Source organism: Hyperoodon ampullatus (genome assembly GCF_949752795.1).
Source record: "Hyperoodon ampullatus genome assembly, chromosome: 2".
Taxonomy (NCBI): domain Eukaryota; kingdom Metazoa; phylum Chordata; class Mammalia; order Artiodactyla; family Ziphiidae; genus Hyperoodon; species Hyperoodon ampullatus.
This window is the reverse complement of record NC_136915.1, coordinates 17,005,219-17,032,827: the sequence shown is the minus strand read 5'-3', so window position 1 is coordinate 17,032,827 and position 27,609 is coordinate 17,005,219. Positions and strand designations below refer to the sequence as shown.

At 39.0% G+C, this 27,609-nt stretch overlaps 1 protein-coding gene across 17 annotated transcripts in view; it reads left to right on the top strand.

The window, feature by feature from the left end:
- EIF4G3 (eukaryotic translation initiation factor 4 gamma 3) overlaps positions 1 to 25,392 on the top strand; it is a gene marked incomplete at its 5' end in the record, with an annotated part of 186,105 nt that extends 160,713 nt beyond the window's left edge. For 14 of the 17 annotated variants that reach the window (XM_079696716.1, XM_079696725.1, XM_079696719.1 and 11 more), the window contains 4 exons: positions 6,499 to 6,645; positions 18,840 to 18,921; positions 22,744 to 22,890; positions 24,370 to 25,392. In XM_079696716.1, coding sequence (XP_079552842.1) covers positions 6,499 to 6,645; positions 18,840 to 18,921; positions 22,744 to 22,890; positions 24,370 to 24,551 — 558 coding nt within the window. In that variant the 3' untranslated portion in view covers positions 24,552 to 25,392. The remainder of the gene's footprint in view (positions 1 to 6,498; positions 6,646 to 18,839; positions 18,922 to 22,743; positions 22,891 to 24,369) is intronic. The other 3 variants (XM_079696723.1, XM_079696722.1, XM_079696724.1) reach the window with 2 other exon arrangements.
- Between the last annotated feature and the right edge of the window lie 2,217 nt (positions 25,393 to 27,609).

Here is a 27,609-nt window from a genome sequence, read left to right as displayed (position 1 = left end):
CCTCTAGTTGTGGCGCACAGGCTCCAGGGTGCATGGGTTCTGTAGTTGTGGCATGTAGGTTCCAGAGCGTGTGGACTCTGTAGTCTGCAGCACGCAGGCTCTCTAGTTGAGGTGCAGGAGCTCAGTAGTTGTGGCGCATGGGCTTAGTTGCCCCACGACATGTGGGACCTTAGTTCCCTGGCCAGGGCTTGAACCCGTGTCCCCTGCATTGTAAGGCAGATTCTTTACCACTGGACCACCAGGGAAGTCCCGGAATAATCTTAAAGTTAATCTAGAGTTGACTTCCAAATAAACTAACCTTTAAGGATAAGGGCAACATATATTTAGAAACTTAATAACACACTTTTAAATAACCCGTGAGTCAACAAGAAATCGTAAAAGATTTTTTTAATATTTTGTACTGAATGAAAATGAAAACACAACACATCAAAATTTGTGGGATGCAACTAAAGCCGTACTTAGAGTGAAATTTTTAGCGCTGAACACCTGTGTGTAGGAAACAAGTAAGGTCACAAATTAGTAACTTCAGCTTCAACCTTACAAAATTAGAAAATGGAAGAGCAAATAAAACAAAGTAAATAGAAAAAAGGAGGGGCTTCCCTGGTGGCACAATGGTTGAGAATCTGCCTGCCAATGCAGGGGACACAGGTTCGAGCCCTGGTCTGGGAAGATCCCACATGCCGTGGAGCAACTAGGCCCATGAGCCACAACTACTGAGCCTGCGCGTCGGAAGCCTGTGCTGTGCAACAAGAGAAGGCTGCGAAAGTGAGAGGCCCGCACACCGCAATGAAGAGTGGCCCCCGCTCGCCGCAACTAGAGAAAGACCTCACACAGAAACAAAGACCCAACACAGCCAAAAATAAATAAATAAATAAATAAATAAAAAATTTAAAAAGGAAATAACAAGAATCAGAGCAGAAGTCAATGAAACAGAAGAACAGTAGAGAAAAGTCACTGAAGTCAAAAGCTGGTTCTTTGAAAAGATAAAATTGATAAACCCCTAGCCAGACAAATCAGGAAAAATAAAAAAGAGAAGGCACAGGTTTCTAATAAAAAGAATGAGAGAGGTGACATTGTATAGATTCTACACATAACAACAAGTAAGAGAATTTTGCAAATAATCTTTATGCCAATAAATACATCAACTTAGTTGAAATGAGTAAATTTCTTGACACAAACTACTAGAGCTGACTCAAGAAGAAGAATAGATAACCTGAATATCTATGAAAGAAATTGAAGTAGTTAACGTTCTCACAAAGAAAACTCCAGGCACCAGTGAGTTCAGTGATGAATTCTACCAAACATTTAAGGGAGAAATAATGCCAATTCTGCAAAGAATTCTACACCAGTTCTTCCAAAACATTGAACAGGAGAGACTTATTTTCCAACTCATTCTGTGAGGCCAGCATTAAATTGATAACAAAATCAAGGGCATTTCAAGAAAAGAGAACTATAGACCAGTATTCCTAATTAACACAGAGAAAATCTTGTCAACAAAAATTTCACAAATCAAATGCAACAGTATATAAAAAGGATAATACATCATAACCAGGTAGGTTTTATCACAGGAATGTAAGGTTAATTTAAAATTTAAAAATCAGTGTATGGATGGAGGGAAGATGATATAGTAAGAAGGTCCAGAATTAGTCCCTCCACTGAAACAACTATTGAGCTGGGAAGGTCTGTTAGAATCAGCTATTTTGGAATTATGGAGTGGAACACATGCACTACCAATACCAGGAGGATTCTTGATGAAAAAAAGAGTCTGGTAAATTCCAGTGATTTTGGTGTTTTGCATAGAAAGCTATCAGCCCCCAGCTCTGTGACAGACAGCTGAGGAGACAGTAGCACCTTCTTTCTGGCGCCAGGTTGAGCAATAAAGACCTTGTCCTCTAAAGATTGGTGTTGTGTCTTTTAATCTGCCTAGCAGTTCACCGAGTATCCTGTGCAGGACCTTGATGTCATTTCAGCTCCTCACCCTGAAGCAACTTCTTGGATGGAGTCTGTCAAAGAACTTAAACAGAACACATTTATGTCTTCCCCACACCCCCACGCCCCTCTCTTTCTCATTGGATCCAGGCATTCACTGAAATCTCTGAAAGGTCACTGGCTGACTGCAGAGATAATGGATCAGAGACTTCAGTAACCATATATGAGAAGGAATATAGTCCTTGTCTAAAAGTCACTAAACAGATGACTGCAACATCATACGGGGCGAGGGAGAGAATCTAATGTCCAGACTTACTGCATTACACTGTCTAGTTTTCAACAAAAAAATTATGAAGTATTCAAAGAAACAGGAAAATATAGCTCATTCACAGGGGAAAAAAAGAAAATGACAGAAAGCATCCCTGAGGAAGCCCAAACATTGGGAATACTAGACAAGGACTTTAACTGACTTAAATATGCTCAAGTTGCTGAAGAAAACCATGGACGAAGAAATAAAGGAAATCAGAATGATGAATTGAACAAGTTGAGAATACTGGTAAAGAGGTAGAAATTATAAAAAGGAGCCAAGTAGAAACTGAAAAGTGGTAATAGCTGAAATGAAAAATTAGACTCTTTCAACAACAGGGTTGAGCAGGCAGAAGAATCAGTCAACGAACTTGGAAACAGGGCAATTGAAATTGCTCAGTCAGTCAGGAATCACTGATTCAGCACTAATTTACTACGATGAAAATCCATCTTCAGTATTCACAACAGATACACTCTTTTACTAATTGTTTTGCTAATGAAATTTCTGGCATTGTTATATGAAACTGAATATCATTGAATTTTTTAAAAAGTCCCTATAGTTTATTTTTTAAAGAAAACTTTAAATTGTAATAATACATATTGAAAAAATAATCCATTTAACATAAAAAGAGGCTTTGAAAAAAATTGCTCAGTTTGAGGAGCAAAGAAAAGAGAAACAAGAAAAATTAACGAAGTCTAAGGACCTAGGGGACACCATCAAACACATCAGTATATATATAACGTAGTACCAGAGAAGGGAGAAAGGAGCAGAAGAAAGTATTTAAGTATTTGAAGAAATAATGGTCGAAAACTTCCCAAATTTGATCAAAGATATGAATCTACACATCTAGGAATTTCAACGAACTCTAGGCAGGATAAAGTCAGTTTCACATCAAGATATAATGAAACCGTTGAAAGACAAAAACAAAGAAGAAATCTTGAAAGCATCAAGAGAGAAGAGACTCGTCACATACAAAGAAGCCTCAATAAGATTAACAGCCAATTTATCATCAGAAACTATGGCTGTCAAAAGACACTGGAATGATATATTTAAAGTACTGGGCTTCCCTAGTGGTGCAGTGGTTAAGAATCCGCCTGCCAATGCAGGAGACACGGGTTCGAGCCCTGGTCCGAGAAGATCCCGCATGCCGCGGAGCAACTAAGCCAGTGCGCCACAACGTCTGAGCCTGAGCTCTTGAGCACGTGTGCCACAACTACTGAAGCCCACACACCTAGAGCCTGAGCTCCGCAACAAGAGAAGCCACCGCAGTGAGAAGTCTGTGAACCACAATGAAGAACAGCCCCCGCTTGCCTCAACTAGAGAAAGCCCCGTGCGCAGCAACGAAGACCCAACGCAGCCAAAAAAAAAAGAATAAAGTACTAAAATTTAAAGACTGTTTATATCTGGCAATATTTCCTATAAAAATGAAGAAGAAATTAAGACATTCCCAGATAAAAACTGAGTTAGTAGACCTCCCCTGCTAAACTGAGTCTTTCAGGCTGAAGCAAAAGAGCACAAGAGTGTAACTCGAAGCCATGCAAAGAAATATAGATAAATGGTAAAAGTAACCACACAGGTAAATATAAAAGCAAGTATTTTTATGTTTTTGGTTTGTAGCTCCTCATTTTCTTTGCTATATGATTTAAAAGGCAAATCCATAAGAAAATAACTATAAATATGTGTTAATGGGCATACATTGTATAAAGATGTAATTTATGAAAATAACTACATAATGATGGTTTCCTCACAGAACTCCCATGAGACCCAGCAGTTGTACTTCTAGGTGTATATCCAAGATAAATGAAAACATATGGCACCCTGATTTGAAGTCAAATAAACCTGGATTCAGGTTCCAATTTTCTACCACTTAAGACTTTAAGCAACTTACTTGATTTCTCTAAGCCTCGTATTCCTCACCTATGAAATGCTTATAATAACTATCTGGTAGAATTTTTATGGGGATTAAATGAGATAATGTTTAAGAAGCACTGAGCATAGAGAGGAACTCAGTCAGTTACGGATGATGTTGTTATTAATAAAAATGTTTAGGGCTTCCCTGGTGGTGCAGTGGTTGAGAGTCCGCCTGCCGATGCAGGGGACACGGGTTGGTGCCCCGGTCCGGGAAGGTCCCACATGCCGCGGAGCGGCTGGGCCCGTGAGCCATGGCCACTGAGCCTGCACGTCCGGAGCCTGTGCTCCGCAGCGGGAGAGGCCACAACAGTGAGAGGCCCGCATACCACCAAAAAAAAAAAGTTTAAAAGACAAAACAATGAGGTTCCAGAAAACTTGGCCTTCTGTATCCTGAATTTCAGCTTTCTTCTAAAATGGCTGGTTTAGAGACTCCCCTGGTGGTCCAGTGGTTAATACTCCACACTCCCAATGCAGTGGGGGGGGGCCTGGGTTCGATCCCTGGTCAGGGAACTAAGCCTGTGTGCCGCAACTACTGAGCCGGCGTGTCACAACTAGAGAAGCCTGTGCACCACAACTAGAGAGCCCATGAGCCACAACGAAGACCCAGCACAGCCAAAATAAATAAAAACTAAAATGGCTGGTTTAATGCCCTTTTTCTGGGAACCCGAGTACATTCTGCAAGAGGTAGTGATGAGCTGATCCATAAATTTGAAGCCCAGCCTTCTAGGTTCTAGGAGGATTCGATAACATATACAGAAACACAGGGATTCTGAGAAATAAATGTTTCTCTCCAATGACCAAGGTAAACTTTACAACTCACCACTGACTCTGTTTGGCCATGGTAAAGACGTTCACTTTCACATTTTTATGTCATATTATATTAATGAGCAGTGTAATTCATGTTTGACTTTGCTGTTGTTGTTAATCACTCTCAGACCTTCAGTCATCTATGTAGGTTTAGGGTAGGTTAAAGAGGTATTCTGTGTAGGTGTTCTAACACCTAAGAGTGTTAGAACAAATTTGGAGAATGTTTCAAAGCTGTGAAAAATTGCCTGTTCTTAAAAGAACTTATGGCCATCTTCTTGTGATTTTGTATGTATATTGAAATGTGGTGGTTGAGATATTTATCAACATTGAATCAGAAAAATTGTAATACTGAATCATGTTTCTAAACTTTATAGGAATATATTTTAAAATGAGACATAAGTGGTAAAGACAATTAAAATGATAGAATGAAATTTTTTTTTCACAGAATTCAAGGTAATTTTTTCTTTGTGGATCAAAGGAGGGTATAGAAATATATCAGAGTCTTCTAAGGTATTAGAGGAAAATATGTTAATAATCTTTAATATTTTAATCTTCATGGTTTTTGCATAGAGAAACTTCATAAGGCAAAACATACTTATATACCTCATTTCCTTATACCCTTGAAAATGAAAAATCATTTTGATTATTGATTTTTTTTAACTACCCATCTAAGAGTTAAACAATTATGGCATCGTTTCTCACACTCGGATTCAGAATGGTCAAGAGGTGTTTAAAGGACTTGACAAAACTAAAACTATAGAGTTTTTGACAGCTGCTCGGTGGCAATAGTGATACTAAATCATAGGCTGCAGAAAGGGAGTTAAATTGTACCCTTGCCAGTACTCCTGCCCTGCCTTAGAGCTATGTCACAGCTAAAAGCCAGACTGAAGCACCCAAGGGTATTATGTTAAATGAAATAAGTCAAGAGAAAGACACATATTGCATGATTTCACTTATATGTGGATTCTACAAAACAAATCAAAACCCGTAGATACAGCGAATAGGTAGTTGGTTGCCAGAGGGGAAGGGGTTGGCAGGGGTGAAATAGGTGAAGGGGGTCAAGAGGTACAAACTTCCAGTTATAAAATAAATAAGTTATGAGGATGTAATATATAGCATGGAGAATACAGTCAATAGTATTGTATTGACTTTGTATGGCGATAGATAATGACTAGACTTATTGTGGTGACCATTTCACAGTGTATACAAATGGCAAATCACTATTTTGTACACATGAAACTAATATAATATTGTATGTCAGATGTACTTAAATTTTTTAAAAAGACTGAAATTCAGAATGATTTGGAGGAGAAGTAAGCTTGCTTTTGTTTTTAAGAAGAAGCAGAGCTATGCAGTATTAAAAAATGGGGAAATATTCAGAAGGGTAATGGAGTGAGAATCTTTTAGAACAATAAATATAGAATGGCTTCTGCTGATCATTTTGATACCATGTGCAATAGAAGAGATAGCCCATGACTTTGTTTTCCTCTCAGGGTGATAATAATATTGAATTATGTTAATATGTTTAACACTGTATGTTACAGAAGTTGGACTTTATAGAGTCTGATGGTTCCTGTTCCTCTGAAGCACTTTCAAAGAAAGAACTCTCTGCCGAAGAGCTGTATAAGCGACTCGAGAAACTCATTATTGAGGACAAAGCAAATGATGAACAGATCTTTGACTGGGTAGAGGTATAAAGACTATGTCACCTTCCCTGATATCTCTGAAAGAAAGATTCTTGTGGGATCCCTTCATTCACATATTTACCCTCTCACTTAATGGGAGTTTTTAACTTTAATGAAGTTAGTTTTTATTCTTACATGTTTATGTATTTGAAACTAATGCTGTTTTTCTATTTTTATAAGATTCGTAGTCTTTTATAAAGTCAGGTAAAAATATTCAGAACATAAGCCATTTTTCTGGATCTCTCATTAGTTTTGGATACACCCTGCATTTTACCATTCAAAAATTTTCATTTCTTTCTTAATGTTGTCATGTTTTAAATACTAATCTGGATAAAATTAATAAGCAATATATAATTATTATTAAATGTGTTGACTGACATTTTCATAACAACACTCCCTTCTGGAAACTTCGTATCTTATTTAATCTTGTGGAGTCTGTTGATTATGTCCATTTTTAATTTGTTACTGTATTCCTTTAAATAGTAACTTCTGTTTATGTACATGTGTTTTATTTGTGCACATTTCCATGGGATCATATACTAATCCAAGTTGAAAGAAAGCCATTGAAGGCTAATCTAGTTCTCTCCCTCTTGCATAAATCTTGTTTTGTAGTCCTTCTAATGGGCTGTTGTTTTTTTAACAACTCATTTCCAGGCACTGAGAAATAATGAAGCTGCTGATAAATTGGTTTTTCTACCTATTTTCCCTGCTGTCTATATGATAATCTATCATCTCACCTAATTCAGAATCTTTTTAAAGTAATTTATACTAGTCAGTAAGATATATCCCTATCTCCCCCTCTAGGTTCTTTCATTCGTTCCTGAAATCTTGATATCCAGACCCTTGTCTGGTTATTCTCATACAAACATAACCTGGATTTTGAACATTCCTCACAAAGTGACATGTGCAAACTGAGCATGATCACCAGGTGTGGTCCAACAGTACAGTTAGGTGGTGCTTTTTGCTTTTTTTTTTTTTTTTTTTTTTAACTCTGTGCTTCTGGCAGGCTCACTACACTGAGCTCAAACTGCTCTTTCAGTCTTTTTTTTTTTTTTAACATCTTTATTGGAGTATAATTGCTTTACAATGGTGTGTTAGTTTCTGCTGTATCACAAAGTGAATCAGCTCTACATATACATATATCCCCATATCCCCTCCATCTTGCATCTCCCTCCCACCCTCCCTATCCCACCCCTCTAAGTGGTCACAAAGCACCAAGCTGATCTCCCTGTGCTATACGGCTGCTTCCCACTAGCTAGGTATTTACATTTGGGAGTCTGTATATGTCCATGCCACTCTCTCACTTCGTCCCAGCTTCCCCTTCCCCCTCCCCGTGTCCTCAAGTCCATTCTCTACATCTGCATCCTTACTCCAGTCCTGCCCCTAGGTTCTTCATAACTTTTTTTTTTAAGATTCCATATATATTTGTTAGCATATGGTATTTGTTTTTCTCTTTCTTTCTTACTTCACTCTGTATGACAGACTCTATGTCCATCCACCTCACTACAAATAACTCAATTTTGTTTCTTTTTATGGCTGAGTAATATTCCATTGTATATATGTGCCACATCTTCTTTATCCATTCATCTGTCGATGGACACTTAGGTTGCTTCCATGTCCTGGCTATTGTAAATAGACCTGCAATGAACATTGTGGTACATGACTCTTTTTGAATTATGGTTTTCTCAGGGTATATGCCCAGTAGTGGGATTCCTCGGTCATATGGTAGTTCTGTTTTTAGTTTTTTAAGAAACCTCCATACTTTTTTCTCCATAGTGGCTGTATCAATTTACATTCCCACCAACAGTGCGAGAGGGTTCCCTTTTCTCCACACCCTCTCCAGCATTTATTGTTTTCAGATTTTTTGATGATGGCCATTCTGACTGGTGTGAGGTAATACCTCATTGTAGTTTTGATTTGCATTTCTCTAATGATTAGTGATGTTGAGCATTCTTTCATGTGTTTGTTGGCGATCCGTATATCTTCTTTGGAGAAATGTGTATTTAGGTCTTCTGCCCATTTTTGGATTGGGTTGTTTGTCCTTTTGATATTGAGTTGCATGAGCTGCTTGTAAATTTTGGAGGTTAATCTTTTGTCAGTTGCTTCATTTGCAAATATTTTCTCCCATTCTGAGGGTTGTCTTTTCGTCTTGTTTATGGTGTCCTTTGCTGTGCAAAAGCTTTGAAGTCTCATTACGCCCCATTTGTTTATTTTTGTTTTTATTTCCATTTCTCTAGGAGGTGGGTCAAAAAGGATCTTGCTGAGATTTATGTCATAGAGAGTTCTGCCTGTGTTTTCCTCTAAGAGTTTGATAGTTTCTGGCCTTACATTTAGGTCTTTAATCCATTTTGAGCTTATTTTTGTGTATGGTGTTAGGGAGTGTTCTAATTTCATTGTTTTACGTGTAGCTGTCCAGTGTTCCCTGCACCACTTACTGAAGAGGCTGTCTTTTCTCCATTGTATATTCTTGCCTTCTTTATCAAAGATAAGGTGACCATATGTGTGTGGGTTTATCTCTGGGCTTTCTATCCTGTTCCATTGATCTATATTTCTGTTTTTGTGCCAGTACCATACTGTCTTGATTACTGTAGCTTTGTAGTATAGTCTGAAGTCAGGGAACCTGATTCCTCCAGCTCTGTTTTTCTTTCTCAAGATTGCTTTGGCTATTTGGGGTCTTTTGTGTTTCTAAACAAAGTGTTAAATTTTTTGTTCTAGTTCTGTGAAAAATGCCATTGGTAGTTTGATAGAGATTCCATTGAATCTTTAGATTGCTTTGGGCAGTATAATCATTTTCACAGTGTTGATTATTCCAATCCAAGAACATGGTATATCTCTCCATCTGTTGGTATCATCTTTAATTTCTTTCATCAGTGTCTTATAGTTTTCTGCATACAGGTCTTTTGTCTCCTTAGGTAGGTTTATTCCTAGGTATTTTATTCTTTTTGTTGCAGTGGTAAATGGGAGTGTTTCCTTAATTTCTCTTTCAGATTTTTCATCATTAGTGTATAGGTATGCAAGAGATTTCTGTGCATTAATTTTGTATCCTGCTACTTTGCCAGATTCGTTGATTAGCTCTAGTAGTTTTCTGGGAGCATCTTTAGGATTCTCTATGTATAATATCATGTCATCTGCAAACAGTGACAGCTTTACTTCTTCTCTTCTGATTTGTATTCCTTTTATTTCTTTTTCTTCTCTGATTGCTGTGGCTAAAACTTCCAAAACTGTGTTGAATTTTTTTTTTTTTTTTTTTTTTGCGGTACGCGGGCCTCTCACTGTTGTGGCTTCTCCCGTTCCGGAGCACAGGCTCCAGACGCACAGGCCCAGCGGCCATGGCTCACGGGCCTAGCTGCTCTGCGGCATGTGGGATTTTCCCGGACCTGGGCACAAACCCATGTCCCCTGCATCGGCAGGTGGACTCTCAACCACTGCGCCACCAGGGAAGCCCAACTATGTTGAATTTTAATAGTGGTGAGAGTGGACAACCTTGTCTTGTTCCTGATCTCAGTGGAAATGGTTTCAGTTTTTCACCATTGAGAGCAGTGCTGTCTGTGGGTTTGTCATATATGGCCTTTATTATGTTGAGGTAGGTTCCCTCTATGCCTACTTTCTGGAGGGTTTTTATCATAAATGGGTGTTGAATTTTGTCAAAAGCTTTTTCTGCATCTCTTGAGATGATCATATGGTTTTTCTCCTTCAATTTGTAAATACGGTTTATCACATTGATTGATTTTCATATATTGAAGAATCCTTGCTTTCCTGGGATACACTTGATCATGGTGTATGATCCCTTTAGTGTGCTGTTGGATTCTGTTTGCTAGTATTTTGTTGAGGATTTTTGCGTCTACGTTCATCAGTGATATTGGCCTGTAGTTTTCTTTCTGTGTGACATCTTTATCTGGTTTGGTATCAGGGTGATGGTGGCCTCGTAGAATGAGTTGGGGAGTGTCCCTCTCTCTGCTATATTTTGGAAGGGTTTGAGAAGGATACGTGTTAGCTTTTCTCTAAATGTTTGGTAGAATTTGCCTGTGATCCATTTGGTCCTGGGCTTTTGTTTGTTGGAAGATTTTTAATCACAGTCTCAATTTCAGTGCTTGTGATTGGTCTGTTTATATTTTCTATTTCTTCTGGTGCAGTCTCTGAAGGTTGTGCTTTTCTAAGAATTTGTCCATTTCTTCCAGGTTTTCCATTTTATTGGCATATAGTTGATTGTAGTAATCTCTCATGATCCTTTGTATTTCTGCAGTGTCAGTTGTTACTTCTCCTTTTTCATTTCTAATTGTATTGATTAGAGTCTTCTCCCTTTTTTTGTTGATGAGTCTGGCTAATGTTTTATCAATTTTGTTTATCTTCTCAAAGAACCAGCTTTTAGTTTTATTGATCTTTGCTATTGTTTCCTTCATTTCTTTTTCATTTATTTCTGCTTTGATCTTTATGATTTCTTTCCTTCTGCTAACTTTGGGGTTTTATTGTTCTTCTTTCTTTTATTGCTTTAGGTATAAGGTTAGGTTGTTTATTTGAGATGTTTCTTGAGGTAGGATTTTATTGCTATTATCTTCCCACTTTAGAACTGCTTTTGCTGCATCCTGTAGATTTGGGGTTGTCGTGTTTTCATTGTCATTTGTTTCTAGGTATTTTTTGATTTCCCCTTTGATTTCTTCAGTGATCTCTTGGTTATTAAGTAGTGTATTGTTTAGCCTCCGTGTGTTTGTATTTTTTACAGATTTTTTTTCCTGCAGTTGATATCTAGTCTCATACTGTTGTGGCTGGAAAAGGTACTTGATACGATTTCAGTTTTCTTAAATTTACCGAGGCTTGATTGGTGACCCAAGATATGATCTATCTTGGAGAACATTCCATGAGCACTTGAGAAGGAAGTGTATTCTGTTGGTTTTGGATGGAATGTCCTATAAATATCAATTAAGTCCATCTTGTTTAATGTATCATTTAAAGCTTGTGTTTCCTTATTTATTTTCATTTTGGATGATCTGTCCATGGGTGAAAGTGGGGTGTTAAAGTCCCCTACTATGATTGTCTTACTGTCGATTTCCCCTTTTATGGCTGTTAGCATTTGCCTTATGTATTGAGGTGCTCCTAAGTTGGGTGCATAAATATTTACGATTGTTTTATCTTCTTCTTGGATTGATCCCTTGTTCATTATTTAGTGTCCTTCTTTGTCTCTTGTAATAGTCTTTGTTTTAAAGTCTATTTTGTCTGATACGAGAATTGCTACTCCAGCTTTCTTTTGATATCTATTTGCATGGAATATCTTTTTCCATCCCCTCACTTTCAGTCTGTATGTGTCCCTAGGTCTGAAGTGGGTCTCTTGTAGACAGCATATATATGGGTGTTGTTTTTTATCTGTTCAGCCAGTCTATGTCTTTTGGTTGGAGCATTTAATCCATTTACATTTAAGGTAAGTATCGATATGTATGTTCCTATTACCGTTTTCTTAATTGTTTTGGGTTTGTTATTGTCGGTCTTTTCCTTCTCTTGTGTTTCCTGCCTAGAGAAATTCCTTTAGCATTTGTTGTGGAGCTGGTTTGGTGATGCTGAATTCTCTTAGCTTTTGCTTGTCTGTAAAGGTTTTAATTTCTCCATCAGGTCTGAATGAGATCCTTGCTGGGTAGAGTAATCTTGGTTGTATGTTCTTCCCTTTCATCACTTTAAATATGTCCTGCCACTCCCTTTGGCTTGTAGAGTTTCTGCTGAAAGATCAGCTGTTAACCTTATGGGGATTCCCTTGTATGTTATTCGTTGTTTTTCTCTTGCTGCTTTTAATATTTTTTCTTTGTATTTAATTTTTGATAGTTTGATTAATGTGTGTGTCTTGGCATGTTTCTCCTTGGATTTATCCTGTATGTGACTCTGCGCTTCCTGGACTTGATTGACTCTTTCCTTTCCCATATTAGGGAAGTTTTCAACTATAATCTCTTCAAATATTTTCTCAGTCCCTTTCTTTTTCTCTTCTTCTTCTGGGACCCCTATAATTCGAATGTTGGTGTGTTTAATATTGTCCCAGAGGTCAATTATTTTCATTCTTTTTTCTTTATTGTGCTCTGCGGTAGTTATTTCCACTATTTTATCTTCCAGGTCACTTATCTGTTTTTCTGCCTCAGTTATTCTGCTATTGATTCCTTCTAGAGAATTTTTAATTTTATTTATTGTGTTGTTCATCATTGCTTTATGCTCTTTAGTTCTTCTAGGTCCTTGTTAAACGTTTCTTGTATTTTCTCCATTCTATTTCCAAGATTTTGGATCATCTTTACTATTATTGCTCTGAATTCTTTTTCAGGTAGACTTCCTATTTCCTCTTTATTTGTTTAGTCTGGTGGGTTTTTACCTTGCTCCTTCATCTGCTGGTTGTTTCTCTGTCTTCTCGTTTTGCTTAACTTACTGTGTTTGGGGTCTCCTTTTCTCAGGCTGCAGGTTTGTGGTTCCCACTGTTTTTTATGTCTGTCCCCAGTGGCTAAGGTTGGTTCAGTGGGTTGTGTAGGCTTCCTGGTGGAGAGGACTAATGCCTGTGTTCTGGTGGATGAGGCTGGATCTTGTCTTTCTGGTGGGCAGGACCACGTCCGGTGGTGTGTTTTGGGGTGTTTGTGACCTTATTATGATTTTAGGCAGCCTATCTGCTAATGGGTGGGGTTGTGTTCCTGTCTTGCTGGTTGTTTGGCATAGGGTGTCCAGCACTGTAGCTTGCTGGTCATTTAGTGGAACCTGGGTCTCAGCGTTGGAATGGAGATTTGTGGGAGAGCTTTCGCCATTTGATATGTGGAGCCAGGAGGTCTGTGGTGGACCAGTATCCTGAACTTGGCTCTCCCACTTCAGAGGCACAGGCCTGACACGTGGCCGGAGCACCAAGACCCTGTCAGCCACACGGCTCAGAAGAAACGGGAAATAAATAAATAAATAAATAAAATAAAGTTAATAAAATAAAAAATAATTATTAAAAATTAAAAAGTAACAAAAAATGAAAAGAAAGAAGAGAGCAACCAAACCAAAAAACAAATCCACCAATGATAACAAGTGCTAAAAACTATACTAGGGCTTCCCTGGTGGCGCAGTGGTTGAGAGTCCGCCTGCCGATGCAGGGGACACGGGTTCGTGCCCCGGTCCGGGAAGATCCCACATGCTGCGGAGCGGCTAGGCCCGTGTGCCATGGCTGCTGAGCCTGCGCGTCCGGAGCCTGTGCTCCACAATGGGAGAGGCCACAACAGTGAGAGGCCCGCATACCGCAAAAAAAAAAAAACTATACTAAAAAAAAGAATAAAAACAGACAGACAGAACCCTCGGACAGATGGTAAAAGCAAAGCTATACAGACAAAATCACACAAAGAAGCATACACATATGCACTCACAAAAAGAGAAAAAGGAAAAAAATCTATCTATCTATCTATCTATCTATATATATATAAAAGGAGGAAGAGAGCAACCAAATCAGTAAATAAACCTACCAATGATAATAAACTCTAAATAGTAAACTAAGATAAACATAAAACCAGGAACAAATTAGATGCAGAAAGCAAACCCCAAGTCTACAGTTGCTCCTGAAGTCCACCGCTTCAATTTTGGGTTGTTTCGTTGTCTGTTCAGGTATTCCACAGATGCTGGTACATCAGGTTGATTGTGGAGATTTAATCCACTGCTCCTGAGGCTGCTGGGAGAGATTTCCCTTTCTCTCATTTGTTCGCACAGCTCCTGGGTTTCAGCCTTGGATCTGGCCCCGCCTCTGTGTGTAGGTCTCCTGAGGGAGTCTGTTCTTCACTCAGACAGGATGGGGTTAAAGTAGCAGCTGATTAGTGGGCTCTGGCTCACTCAGGTCAGGCAGGAGGGAGGGGTACGGAATGCGGGGAGAGCCTGTGGCGGTAGAGGCTGGTAGAGGCTGGTGTGCCGTTGCAACAGCCTGTGGCACACAGTGTGTTCTCCCGGGGAGGTTTTCCCTGGATCACAGGACTAGTGGCGGGGTGCACAGGCTCCGGGAGGGGAGGTGTGGATAGTAACCTGTGCTTGTACACAGGCTTCTTGGTGGCTGCAACAGCAGCCTTAGCATCTCATGCCCATCTCTGGGGTCTCCGCTGATAGCCACGGCTCGCACCCATCTCTGGAGCTCGTTTAGGTGGTGCTCTGAATCCCCTCTCCTCGCGCACCCTGAAACAATGGTCTCTTGCCTCTCAGGCAGGTCCAGACTCTTTCCCGGACTCCTTCCCGGCTAGCTGTGGCACACTAGCCTCCTTCAGGCTGTGTTCACGCAGCCAACCCCAGTCCTCTCCCTGGGATCTCACCTCCAGAGCCCGAGCCTCAGCTCCCAGCCCCGACCCGTCTCAGCCGGTGCGTGAGCAGACAAACCTCTCGGGCTGGTGAGAGCTGGTCGGCACCGATCCTCTGCAGGAATCTCTCCGCTTTGCCCTCTGCGCCCCTGTTGCTGCGCTCTCCTCTGTGGCTCCGAAGCTTCCCCCTGCCTCACCCCCCTCGCCGCATCTCCACCAGTGAAGGGACTTCCTAGTGTGTGGAAACTTTTCCCCCTTCACAGCTCCCTCCTAGAGGAGCAGGTCCTGTCCCTATTCTTTTGTCTCTGTTTTTTCTTTTTTCTTTTGCCCTACCCAGGTACCTGGGGAGCTTCTTGCCTTTTGGGAAGTCTGAGGTCTTCTGCCAGCATTCAGTAGGTGTCCTGTCAGAGCTGTTCCACATGTAGCTGTATTTCTGATGTATTTGTGGGGAGGAAGGTGATCTCCACGTCTTACTCCTCTGCCATCTTGAAGGTCTCCTTGCTCTTTCAGTCTTGTAGTACCCATTCTTTTATATTCTACAGGTTAGTCACCTCTCCCATCCCAAACTCATGCATTTGGTTTTGAACCAAAATGGTGTTTTAAAATTTTATTTCTTTTTTTAAAATACTTATTTATTTAATTTATTGATTTGGTTGCCCTAGGTCTTAGTTGCAGCAGGCAGGCAGACTCCTTATTTGCAGTTCGCCGGCTCCTTAGTTGTGGCCTGCAGACATGCAGGCTCTTAGTTGCAGCATGTGTGTATGATCTAGTTCCCTGACCAGGGATCGAACCCTGGCCCCCTCCATTGGGAGCGCGGAGGCCTATCCAGTGTGCCACCAGGGAAGTCCCTTAATAATTTAATTCTGTTTACATTTATCTTCTTAAATTAGACAGTTTTTTTTTCAGTCTTGTCAGGACATTTTAAATTCTGACTTGGTCATAAATTTTGCTTGCCATCTTTTTCACTTTGTATCCTCCTTGCATTTCATTAATATGTCAACTTTGCCCTCATTCGAGTTATGGGTAAAATGTGTGAATGGGGTAGGACTAAGGATAAAGCAGCATGCTTTTTAGGACCAAATCTCACCCCACCCCTGTGGACATTTCAGCTATTAACTTGCTTATTATTTCACATCATTCTACTGTCTAGTTCACCTTTTCATCTTGTCCATAAGGGGATATCTCTTATTAGATAATTTGTCAAATGTCTTGCTAAAGTCTAGAAAAGTGAAGGCTATATCCATCTGAGCTACCATATACTGATCGTATCAGAAAAGGAAAGAAGGTTAGTTCAGCATGACTTGTTTTTCATGTATGTATTTATTCCTCTTAACATAATCATCTCTTTCCGCTGTAAGACTTTTAAACCATTCATATGATAGTTTGTTATAGATTTTAGCATAGAATCAGCATCAGGCTTTCCGGTATATTATTGACATCAGACACCTTCTTTTATGTTTTAAAAGTCAGGTCAGTGTTTGCATACTTCACATCATTCTCTTTCTCCTTGATTTTTCATAGATTTCAGCATTTTGGTCTTTTACTTCTTCTATTTCTCATGTATTGCAAAATGATGCTGTTTTTACCTCTTCGTCCATGTTGGGCTTCAGTTTTTAAATATTAGTATTTATTCTGCCTAGTCCAGACCAACAATTATTCTCCTTAAATAGAAGATGAAGGGTAAATTTTACTGAATGTAAATTATACCTAATAAAGGTGACTTTTAAAAAAGGAGCAAGAAGACAAAAACATAATGGTCACTGAGCTGACAATACATATAAGGTGTTTGTTGCTCTGTGTCTGATACTGGTACTATATAATAATCTGATTTCGCTTATCAGTTCCAATTAGAGGACCCATCTTCCTTATTGTTCTGTGCTTTTTTGTTAACATCTTTGCTTAATCTTTAGTGTTCTTATACTTTTCTTCGTGTCTTTTCTATTCTTGAATGTTAGAATTACAGTATGTGGCTTTATTTGGTAGAAGAAATATGCAATTTGTTTCTTTAAAACAGAAGAAACAGATGGTTTGGAAGTGTTATTTATTATCTAATCACATATAGCTAATTTGTTTATTTTTCTCAGACTCCGCTTGAAGTCTAATCCTTGGGGATTTCAAATGATATTCAATTGAAATAGCTCTACAACGTGTTTATAAAGTATTGTTGGGCCAAAAAGTAATGGTGTGTTTTTATTCTCTCATTTATTCTTCAAAAATAATTGTTCAGACTTTGCAGAAGTAATTTCTGGGGCTAGACCAGCTTTGGCTTCAGCCTGTATATTTTTTAAAGAGGTATACTAGCAACTGGCTATAACACATAAATCATCATGAAATCTTTTTTTTTTTTTTTTTTTTTTTTTTTGTGGTACGCGGGCCTCTCACTGTTGTGGCCTCTCCCGCTACGGAGCACAGGCTCCGGACGCGCAAGCTCAGCGGCCATGGCTCACGGACCCAGCTGCTCCGCGGCATGTGGGATCTTCCCGGACCGGGGCACGAACCCGTGTCCCCTGCATCGGCAGGCAGACTCTCAACCACTGCGCCACCAGGGGAGCCCCCATCATGAAATCTTTTATGCATAGTTCTTGCCCCACCCTTTCCTCAGCCTTAGCTGTCAGCAGTGCCACCACATGTTTCTGTCCTGTGGGAAAAGATCGGTAGCAAAAGGTATCACGGCCCTCTGTGTTCAGCTCTGCCAGTGTCCCACAGAGCCAGCCATCTGACTTGTTAACCAGTCTTAATTCCGCTCTCAGGAAACTGTCAGTTCCTCCCAGGTGATGTGCGAGGTTAGGTATTCAACAAAGAGAGAGCTGCTGGTTAGTCTGTGTCAGTTCTAAAATTCATAAACATTAAACTGATCTCTGAATATCTTTGAAGTTCTTAGCTTTCTAACACTTAGGTTTAAAATGACATCTTTAATTTTTTCCTAGCCAGTCATTTTAAGCCTGACTCTTTCAGTAGAAAATACTATGCTCTGCTATTAAAAGAAGCTGAAATAAGCATTAATTCTGTTCACAGGCATAAGGAGCATAAACTCTGGAAATTATTTGAAATACCTGCCTAGAAAATGGCTGCTTTTGTTTGTCTTTTCCTTTTGCTAGTCATCTGGTTTAGTATAGTGGGGTTTTTTCTTTGAATTTTAATTTATTTTATTTTTATACAGCAGGTTCTTGTTAGTTATCTGTTTTATACACATCAGTGCATATATATCAATCCCAATCTCCCAATTCATCCCACCACCCCACCACCCCACCACCCCCCGCTTTCCCCCCTTGGTGTCCATACTAGCTAGTATGGTGTTTTATAGCAAAAAGATAAGATCTTAAGAGAAACTAAAAAATAAATTGGGGGCCCATTTACTCTATTTACCTTATCTCTAAATACATTTTTTTGCCATCCTTAGAAAAGAGTAATAGTTTTCTCACCACCACCTGAAGGGTTTGTTTGAGGTAATGCTTGAAATTAACCTCCAAGTCGCATTAAAATTAAGATGAGAAAGCAGTGTTAGTACATCAAAACATAGTTGCACACTACTGAGCAAAGTAGGCTTTAAAATACTGTGTGGTTGTGGTGTAGTTGTTCTTTCAACTTTATAGATTTGGATAGATCATCTTAGTATGGCTTATTTATTGAGAAGGGGAAATGCTTTTAAATGGTTACGTTTCTAAACGTATATAGTACACAGCACTGTTTAACTGAATGAGCAAAGGATAGGGGATAGTTAAGCTCTCTGAAAATGAAACACTGCTACTGAGAGCATTTTCGGACAGAACTGGCGATAGCCCCAGTATTTTCTGGTGAATTAGGAGACTAATTTTTACAAGAAAGTTGAACATGATCCCATCTGCCCTTAGAGCCAGACAAAGCCAGGTTTAGGGGAAAATAATTTCTCTGGTGTGCAAGGGTACCTTTAACTATTCTATTTACTTTTGATTTCAGGCTAACCTAGATGAAAGCCAGATGAGTTCACCTACATTCCTTAGAGCTTTAATGACAGCTGTTTGTAAAGCAGCTATTATAGGTAAGTAATATTTCTGAAGGCAGCTCTTAACACCTGAAATCCCCTGTATGTCAACTGCTGATGAGATGATGTGGGTCAGAGTTTATATTGCCCTCCAAACTTGCCCTGTAAAGCTCAGTTTCTGTGCCAAATGGATACCATGTCTCTCTGTAATGCCTGGCTGTCTCGGGCAGGGGGGTGAATAGCTGCTCTGCCTGCAGAGAGCCCAGATGCGAGCAGTTGCTGCATGCCTTGTGTTCCTCAGTTCAGCGGAAGTTGGTGCATGATCCTTGGGTTGTTTTATACTCTGCTACATGTGACTTTTCCTTTACTTTTCACCTCCAACATTCAAAGCCTCCTGTCTTCCATTGAAGAGTTTTAAAGAACAGTTTGAATATTCTTATTTAATATCAATGAAGGGCTAATCTCAACAGAAAAGCCATTATATGTAAATACGTATATGAGGAAAGAAAATACCAATTATTTCTCCTGCTTTATGTTGACTTTATATGATAAGACATAGGTGGATAGGATTCAAATTGGTAGAAAACCTAAATGTTCCAAGCTGCATATAGTTTTTACCAGTACTTCATGAGATCATCCACTTAGTGTCAGACAGAAATCCACATTTCTGTCACTGAAGTAGAAAAAAAAAAGAAATCTGTCAGCTCAAAAGTTGTTCAGAATTTCAGCTCTGTCTTTATCATTATAGAGATAGCTTCCGAGTTTAAGATTTTCTCTCAGATGAATGTTTTTTCAGATGAATGTTTTTCCAATGTTAGTTCTTTACCAAGGAAAATAACAGGCTAAGTGGAAAGTCTTCATTAAAATTTTTAAAGTAATTTTCAGCATCTATACAACCATAAGACTTTGGTGTTTTAATATCAGAGTTGTAAAGTATAGAAGGTGCTTTTAAAAACAAGATTGTGGGGCTTCCCTAGTGGCGCAGTGGTTGAGAGTCTGCCTGCCGATGCAGGGGACACGGGTTCGTGCCCTGGTCCGGGAAGATCCCACATGCCGCGGAGTGGCTGGGCCCGTGAGCCATGGCCGCTGAGCCTGCACATCCGGAGCCTGTGCTCCACAACGGGAGAGGCCACAACAGTGAGAGGCCCGCGTACCGCAAAAAAAAAAAGGAAAAAAGAAAAAACAGGATTCTGTCCCAGTGCTAACTTACAGAAGAAATAAAACTGCATGCTTAAGCTTGCACAAGCCTCTTAGATGGTCTCATCCACTAGAGGGCAGACAGCAGAAGCAAGAAGAACTACAGTTCTGCAGCCTGTGGAACAAAAACCACATTCACAGAAAGATAGACAAAATGAAAAGGCAGAGGACTATGTACTGGATGAAGGAACAAGATAAAACCCAGAAAAACAACTAAATGAAGTGGAGATAGGCAACCTTCCAGAAAAAGAATTCAAAATAATGATAGAGAAGATGACCCAGAACCTTGGAAAAAGAATGGAGGCAAAGATTGAGAAGATGCAAGAAATGTTTAACAAAGACCTAGAAGAATTAAAGAACAAACACCTAGAATAATTAAAGAACAAACAAACAGAGATGAATAATACAATAACTGAAATGAAAAATACACTAGAAGGAATCAATAGCACAATAACTGAGGCAGAAGAACGGATAAGAGACCTGGAAGACAGAATGGTGGAATTCACTGCCACGGAACAGAATAAAGAAAAAAGAATGAAAAGAAATGAAGACAGCCTAAGAGATCTCTGGGATAGCATTAAACGCAACAACATTCGCATTATAGGGGTCCCAGAAGGAGAAGAGAGACAGAAAGGACCCGAGAAAATATCTGAAGAGATTATAGTTGAAAACTTCCCTAACATGGGAAAGGAAATAGCCACCCAAGTCCAGGAAGCGCAGAGAGTCCCAGGCAGGAGAAACCCAAGGAGAAACACACCGAAACACATAGTAATCAAATTGACAAAAATTAAAGATAAAAATTATTGAAAGCAACAAGGGAAAAACGACAACATACAAGGGAACTCCCATAAGGTTAACAACTGATTTCACAGCAGAAACACCACAAGCCAGAAGGGAGTGACACAATATATTTAAAGTGATGAAAGGGAAGAACTGACAACCAAGATTACTCTACCCAGCAAGGATCTCATTCAGATTCGATGGAGAAATCAAAAACTTTACAGACAAGCAAAAGCTGAGAGAATTCAGCACCACCAAACCAGCTCTACAACAAATGCTAAAGGAACTTCTCTAAGTGGGAAACACAAGAGAAGAAAAGGACCTACAAAAACAAACCCGAAACAATTAAGAAGATGGTAATAGGAACATACATATCCATAATTACCTTAAATGTGAATAGATTAAATGCTCCAACCAAAAGACACAGGTTTGCTGAATGGATACAAAAACAAGACCCATCTATATGCTGTCTACAAGAGACCCACTTCAGACCTAGGGACACATACAGACTGAAAGTGAGGGGATCGAAAAAGATATTCCATGCAAATGGAAATCAAAGGAAAGCTGGAGTAGCAATACTCATATCAGATAAAATAGACTTTAAAATAAAGAATGTTACAAGAGACAAGGACACTACATGATGTTCAAGGGCTCAATACATAAGGCAGCTGCTTACAGCTGTAAAAGAGGAAATCGACAGTAACACAATAATAGCGGGGGACTTTAAACCTCACCTAAACCAATGGACAGATCATCCAGACAGAAAATTAGTAAGGAAACACAAGCTTTAAATGACACAGTAGACCAGATAGATTTAATTGATATTTATAGGAGATTCCATCCGAAAACAGCAGATTACACTTTCTTCTCAACTGCACACGGTACATTCTCCAGGATAGATCACATCTTGGGTCACAAATCAAGCCTCGATAAATTTAAGAAAATTGAAATCATATCAAGCAACTTTTCCGACCACAATGCTATGAGATTAGAAGTCAATTACAGGGAAAAAAATGTAAAAAACACAAACACATGGAGGTTAAACAATATGTTACTAAATAACCAAAGATCATTGAAGAAATCAAAGAGGAAATCAAAAAAATACCTAGAGACAAATGACAACGAAAACACGACGATCCAAAACCTATGGGATACAACAAAAGCAGTTTTAAGAGGGAAGTTTTTAGCAATACAATCCTACCTCAAGAAACAAGAAAAATCTCAAATAAACCATTTAACCTTACACCTAAAGGAACTAGAGAAAGAAGAACAAATAAAACCCAAAGTTAGTAGAAGGAAAGAAATCATAAAGATCAGAGCAGAAGTAAATGAAATAGAAACAAAGAAAACAATAGCAAAGATCAATAAAGCTAAAAAACAAAAACAAAAAACCACGCATGCTTCTAGGCCCTGAGCATGCTTTTCTTAGCCCTTTTTTTTAACTGTGCCTTTCCCTCAGAAGGCTCAGATTAAATGTGTTGTTTGCCACTGTCACAGTTAGTCCTCATCCTGATAGTAATAAAAAAATGGTTCTAATTCTTTTACCCTTGTGAAAAGATTTTATATGAACTATCACTTTAATTTCCTTTCTAATTCCTTTTGTAGTTTGAAATGTCATGAAACCACTGTCCCTGTTTCATTACGATTAAAGACAAAGAACTGAGTGTGCTGCTCTTGAGGGAACCCAGCACTCTAAATATATCCTCCCCCCCCCCGCTATATTTTTGTTTGTTTGTTTCAGGGAGAATATCCCATTAAGAATTTCAGAAAATTTTGGGTTTCAAAATCTTTGCCTTGGACCCCCTTGCTTCCTCTTTCCTTGCAGAGTCATGTGTGTCTTATCGACTCAGAAAATTGAAAATGGCTCTGTGTGTTAATGCTCAGTTCTTCTATCACCTCCAGCCGACTGTTCTACCTTCCGAGTAGACACTGCTGTTATCAAGCAGAGAGTGCCGATCTTAATCAAGTACCTAGACTCAGATACGGAGAAGGAACTGCAAGCACTTTATGCACTACAAGCATCAATAGTAAAACTTGATCAACCTGCCAGTAAGTTTACCTCTTGCTACAATTAACCCAACCAGAGGGTGAGATTTATCCAGGCCAAGACATGAGAGATGGTTGGATGGGCTTGAACAGTGGATAATAGAAGAATCACTAATTACAAAAACTCAGATAACCAATAACTTTAATAGACCTGAACATTTTTAAGTGTTTGACTTTTATGAGAAAATGATAACAAGAACACTAGTTTATATTAGAGATTTAATCCTCATCCTAGGGCAGGTCTGTCTAATAGACTCTCTGCAATGATGGAAATGTATCTCTGTCATGCAGTATGGTAACCATGAGCCACACATATCAGTTGAGCACTTAAATGTGGCTACTGTGACTGAGGAAATAAATTTCACTTAATTTAAATGTAAATAGCCACATGTGGTTAGTGGCTACCCTATTGGACAATGCAGGTCTAGGGCATCTTGACATTAGCATATGTGCAGTACAGTTTTTCACCTTCTTAGACACAGGTCTTAATAATGAAAGAGGATGATACTCTTCAGAATCCTCAGATACCCAACAAAGACATTAAGGCAGTTTAGACTAATTTTCAGTTAATAGTTATGATTAATTCTGGCTAACCAGACAAATAAGGTAACCTGAATACCAGAGTCTTAGTGATGCTGGTAAATTAACTGAATTGTATTAAATCTTGAAAATTCAGTTGAAACTTGTGAAAGTGGATAGTAAATACTTGGCTATTTTAGAGATAGCACTGAAGTAGTTCTTTGGCATTTCCTTAGGCTGTAGCATTTCCAGAGTTTTCCTTCTTGGCTAGTGCTATTAAATCCCTCTGGGAAATAAAGGAAAAGATTGAAACAATCCTCAGGGTGTAACTGAAGAGACATTCTATCTTTAAATCTCTCTTTTTTGAACAATAATATAAGCTAAGTTTCCACTGTGAGAGCAAAACAGAGGATTAAAATTGCCCAGATCATCTGGACATTGAAAACAATAAACCACGACTATCATTTCACTGGATAAAATCCAGATGAGATAGTTTTTACCCATTTTTTTCATATGAATTATTACTCTTTTCATTTTGAAAACAACATTAGAGGGGGGGAAGTACATTCTGCCTTTTTCTCCCAAAATTTGTAAAAATAATATATATTTATTGTAAAATTTCAAACAAAATGTATAAAGAAGAAAGTAAAAAAAAGTATTCTTATATTTAATTTTTAAGTGTTTAGGGTGAGAACTACCTGATATCAAACAACTCAGCAATATCAGAAAATAGTTCAAATTGAACAAAATAACAGGAATAGGAAATAGTTTAGACTGCTTAAATCTTTTCCCATTCTTTAGACAAATGGTTTTGCTCTTATGCTATCAAGAGGGAGTGTGATGAAGTGTCATGGATGCTCTTATCCTGGGGAGTTCATGTGCATCCATTCACTGCTTGGAAATACGGTCTTCTCACAGCTACAGTGCCCCCAGAACTGATGGTTTATTTTCACCTCCTTGCAGATTTGCTACGGATGTTTTTTGATTGCCTGTATGACGAGGAGGTGATCTCTGAGGATGCCTTCTACAAATGGGAAAGCAGCAAGGACCCCGCAGAGCAGAATGGGAAGGGTGTGGCCCTGAAATCTGTCACAGCATTCTTCACATGGCTGCGGGAAGCAGAAGAGGAGTCTGAGGATAACTAAAACTTCAAATACACAAAATGAAACAAAAGAAACAATTTAAGTATTTTTATAAAAAGTGTCACGTCTTCGCCAATCACAGTGCAGCAAGGCCAATTCTCGCAGAAACCCCCACGTGTGCACGAGTGGGAGAGGGGAAAGAGAAAGAAAGGTGATCATGGAGGAAAAAGGTACTGGAAAAAAGTAAACTTCAAACCTGAGGGCGGGAGCACTAAAACCAAAACACATGTATTATTTATAGAAAGTATTTTCTGTTTTAATCTTTTCTTTTTAAACAAGGACTCATACTTTAAAAAAAAAAACATCTGTTTAGCAAAAAAAAAAAAAAGTTGAGAACTTTTAATTTATTTTAAGGACTGCAAATGCCAGTGTAATTTTATAATTTGCAGTTTCTGTAAACAACTTGTATAATAGAAAAGCAGAGAAATAAATTTCCCTCCCCTTCAGATGCACCTCACGTTTGTTTTAAAGCATAGTATTTAGTTCAGATTTAAGAAGGTTTGGGGTGAACAAGGTAAGAAAGATTTTTTTTTTTTTTTTTTTTTTTTGGGCATCAAATCTTTCTGCCTGCCTCTCAGCTTGCTTCAGAAAATAAAAAAATCAAAATAGTAATCAAAACATACATAACCTTGGAACAGAAGGAAATGCTGTGGACCAGAGAACTCCAAGAATTGTTTTAAAAAAAAGTGCTACCCTGGGAAAAGTACTCTTAATACTTTTGAAATCTTTAGAGCAACTTTAAGGCTTGTAAATACATAGAACAAATATTTAAAAAAACAAAAAGAAATTGACTCAATACTATTTCTTTTCACTTTCAAAATATAAAGAACAAAATAAAGACAAACATTGCAAGTTTAAAAGAAAGTAAAGTGACTTCTCCTTTTGACAGCTGCTGCATGTGCGCCCATCTCTGGGAGGTGCTGTCTGGCTTCTCGCTGTCTAATCAAAATCACTTCTGAAGTAGGGGAGAGAGTGAGAGAGAGAGAGAGAGTGTGTGTGTGTGTGTGTGTGTGTGTCTGTCTGTCTGTCTGCCTGCCTGCCTGCCTGCCTGCCTGTGTGTCCACAGTTGGAAAAGGCAGGCTACTTTGTGGGTAAAGGAGGACGCTTGTGCTTGGGTGGGAGAGCTTCTCTGAAGTCCAGGGAATGCTTCTTTCCAACACCAACTAGAAATGCATTCGTGGTAGGAACAAACCTAACAGCAATATTTTAAATAACCACGTGTTCCACTCTATGTATTTGGATTAGGGGCACTAATTCAATTTGATACTACCACTACCACTGATTTTTAAAATCATCATTGCTGCCAGTGCTTAAGAAACGCAAAGATGTCTTCTAAAAAATGAAAGAAACCAAAGCTAAATTACACTTTTTAAAAAGTGGTTGTGGGGTCTAAAACCAAACCAATACCATGTGTGAAAATCACATTTTTCCCAACTTCAGCTTCACTCAAGCCATTCTGGTGAGTATAAAACAAACTGTGGTTTGGGCCTCTGTTTCTCCGACAGATATTGGAGTGCTGTGCTGTGCTTTGTTTTTTTTCTTCTTTGATGAAGTTGTAGTCTCTACAGGTAGCTTTCCATTTCAATTGTTTGTAGGCCATCACCCTACAAAATGTATTATGAAGAAAGCCATGCTGCTCCCAAATAAGCCGTCTTGTATTTTGTATCTGGATAACCAAAGAGTTCTTCTAGCTTCCACCTCTGAAGAAATATTCACATTAAGAGACTTGGCAAGACTTGTGATGCCCAAGAACAAAACTGTCCATAGCAATCAAAAGTTCTTCAGAATGTAGTTGAACACAATACAGGATCCCACTACATGAGCACACTGAGCCCACTGCACAGGGGTGGAAAGCTGTTCTCGAAGAACAAAACCCTGAAAGTCTTGTGACAGGCGTATGACAGCAGCTGTCATCAGAGATGCGGCCTGAAAAGTTTCAGGGTCTGGCTGCAGGCTCTGCCTGGGAACCCTCAGTTGGAAGAAGCAACTTGATTCTGTGTTATATTGAGTTTTTAACAGCTGCCAGAATCAAAAGTGCAGAGGGTTCTGATCCAGGAATCTCCTGACTGATGCAGCTTTAGGTGTCGGCAGCACTCACAGGGGTGAAGGGTGGTGGGTGGGGATGGAGAAGCAAGGTGGTGACTGCCTCTTGGAAATCTGTGGCTGTCGTTTGCAGGGGTCTAGCCAGGATGGAACTTCAGGTAGTAGTGATGGCCTATTCATGGGTATTTTAGATGTGGACAAGTGTAAGGACTGGAGGAAAGAGAATAATATTGGGGGGGAAATAATTCAAGGGTTGAAAAAAGCTTCAGCTATAAACGTCTATAGTACAGTAACAGAAGTCGTGTTGGAAATCTCAACCTATAAGTGTGAAGTGTGATGAGGAGACTACAAAGTAATTTATGGATAACTTGCTGCTTTATGCACAGAACGTTAGATGGGATTAGCAAGATTACCTAATGGCAAAATATGAGCAAAGTGGGATATTGATCCACACTTATACCAGCTGAAATGCAAAACACTGTTGTGTTAGCTTCTACTGCACAGCAAAATGGATCAGCCATACATACACATATATCCCCTCCCTTTTGGATTTCCCTCACAGTTTTCTTACTGGAAAGCAAGGTTTGGTTGTTTTGGGTTTAAAGTAATAGGTGACATGGCCAGCACTGACATGGCTGCAACTCCTTCAAGCTGTCACAAAAGCTCTTTCACCCATTTGAACTTTGGGAAGAGGTTCATTAATTAAGGTTTAGTTCACTGATTAAGGTGCTTTATGCCTGTATTCAAACCAGCTAACTTATAGCTACTCAATAAGTTTAAATGAGAGTTTTTCCCTTTCTAGAAAAAGGACATGATGCCAATTTTCAAAATAAACCCATTTTAGATTCTTACAAAGACCAGCAAGCCTGTTCATGGCTGCATCATGAACTTGGTTCATTCAACAAATATTTACTGAGCATTTACTATGTTCTAAGTGCAGGGAATAAAACAGTGAACAAAACAATCTTTACTCCCATGGAGGTCACATTTTTCATGGAAAAAAGACAAAAAGAAAGCT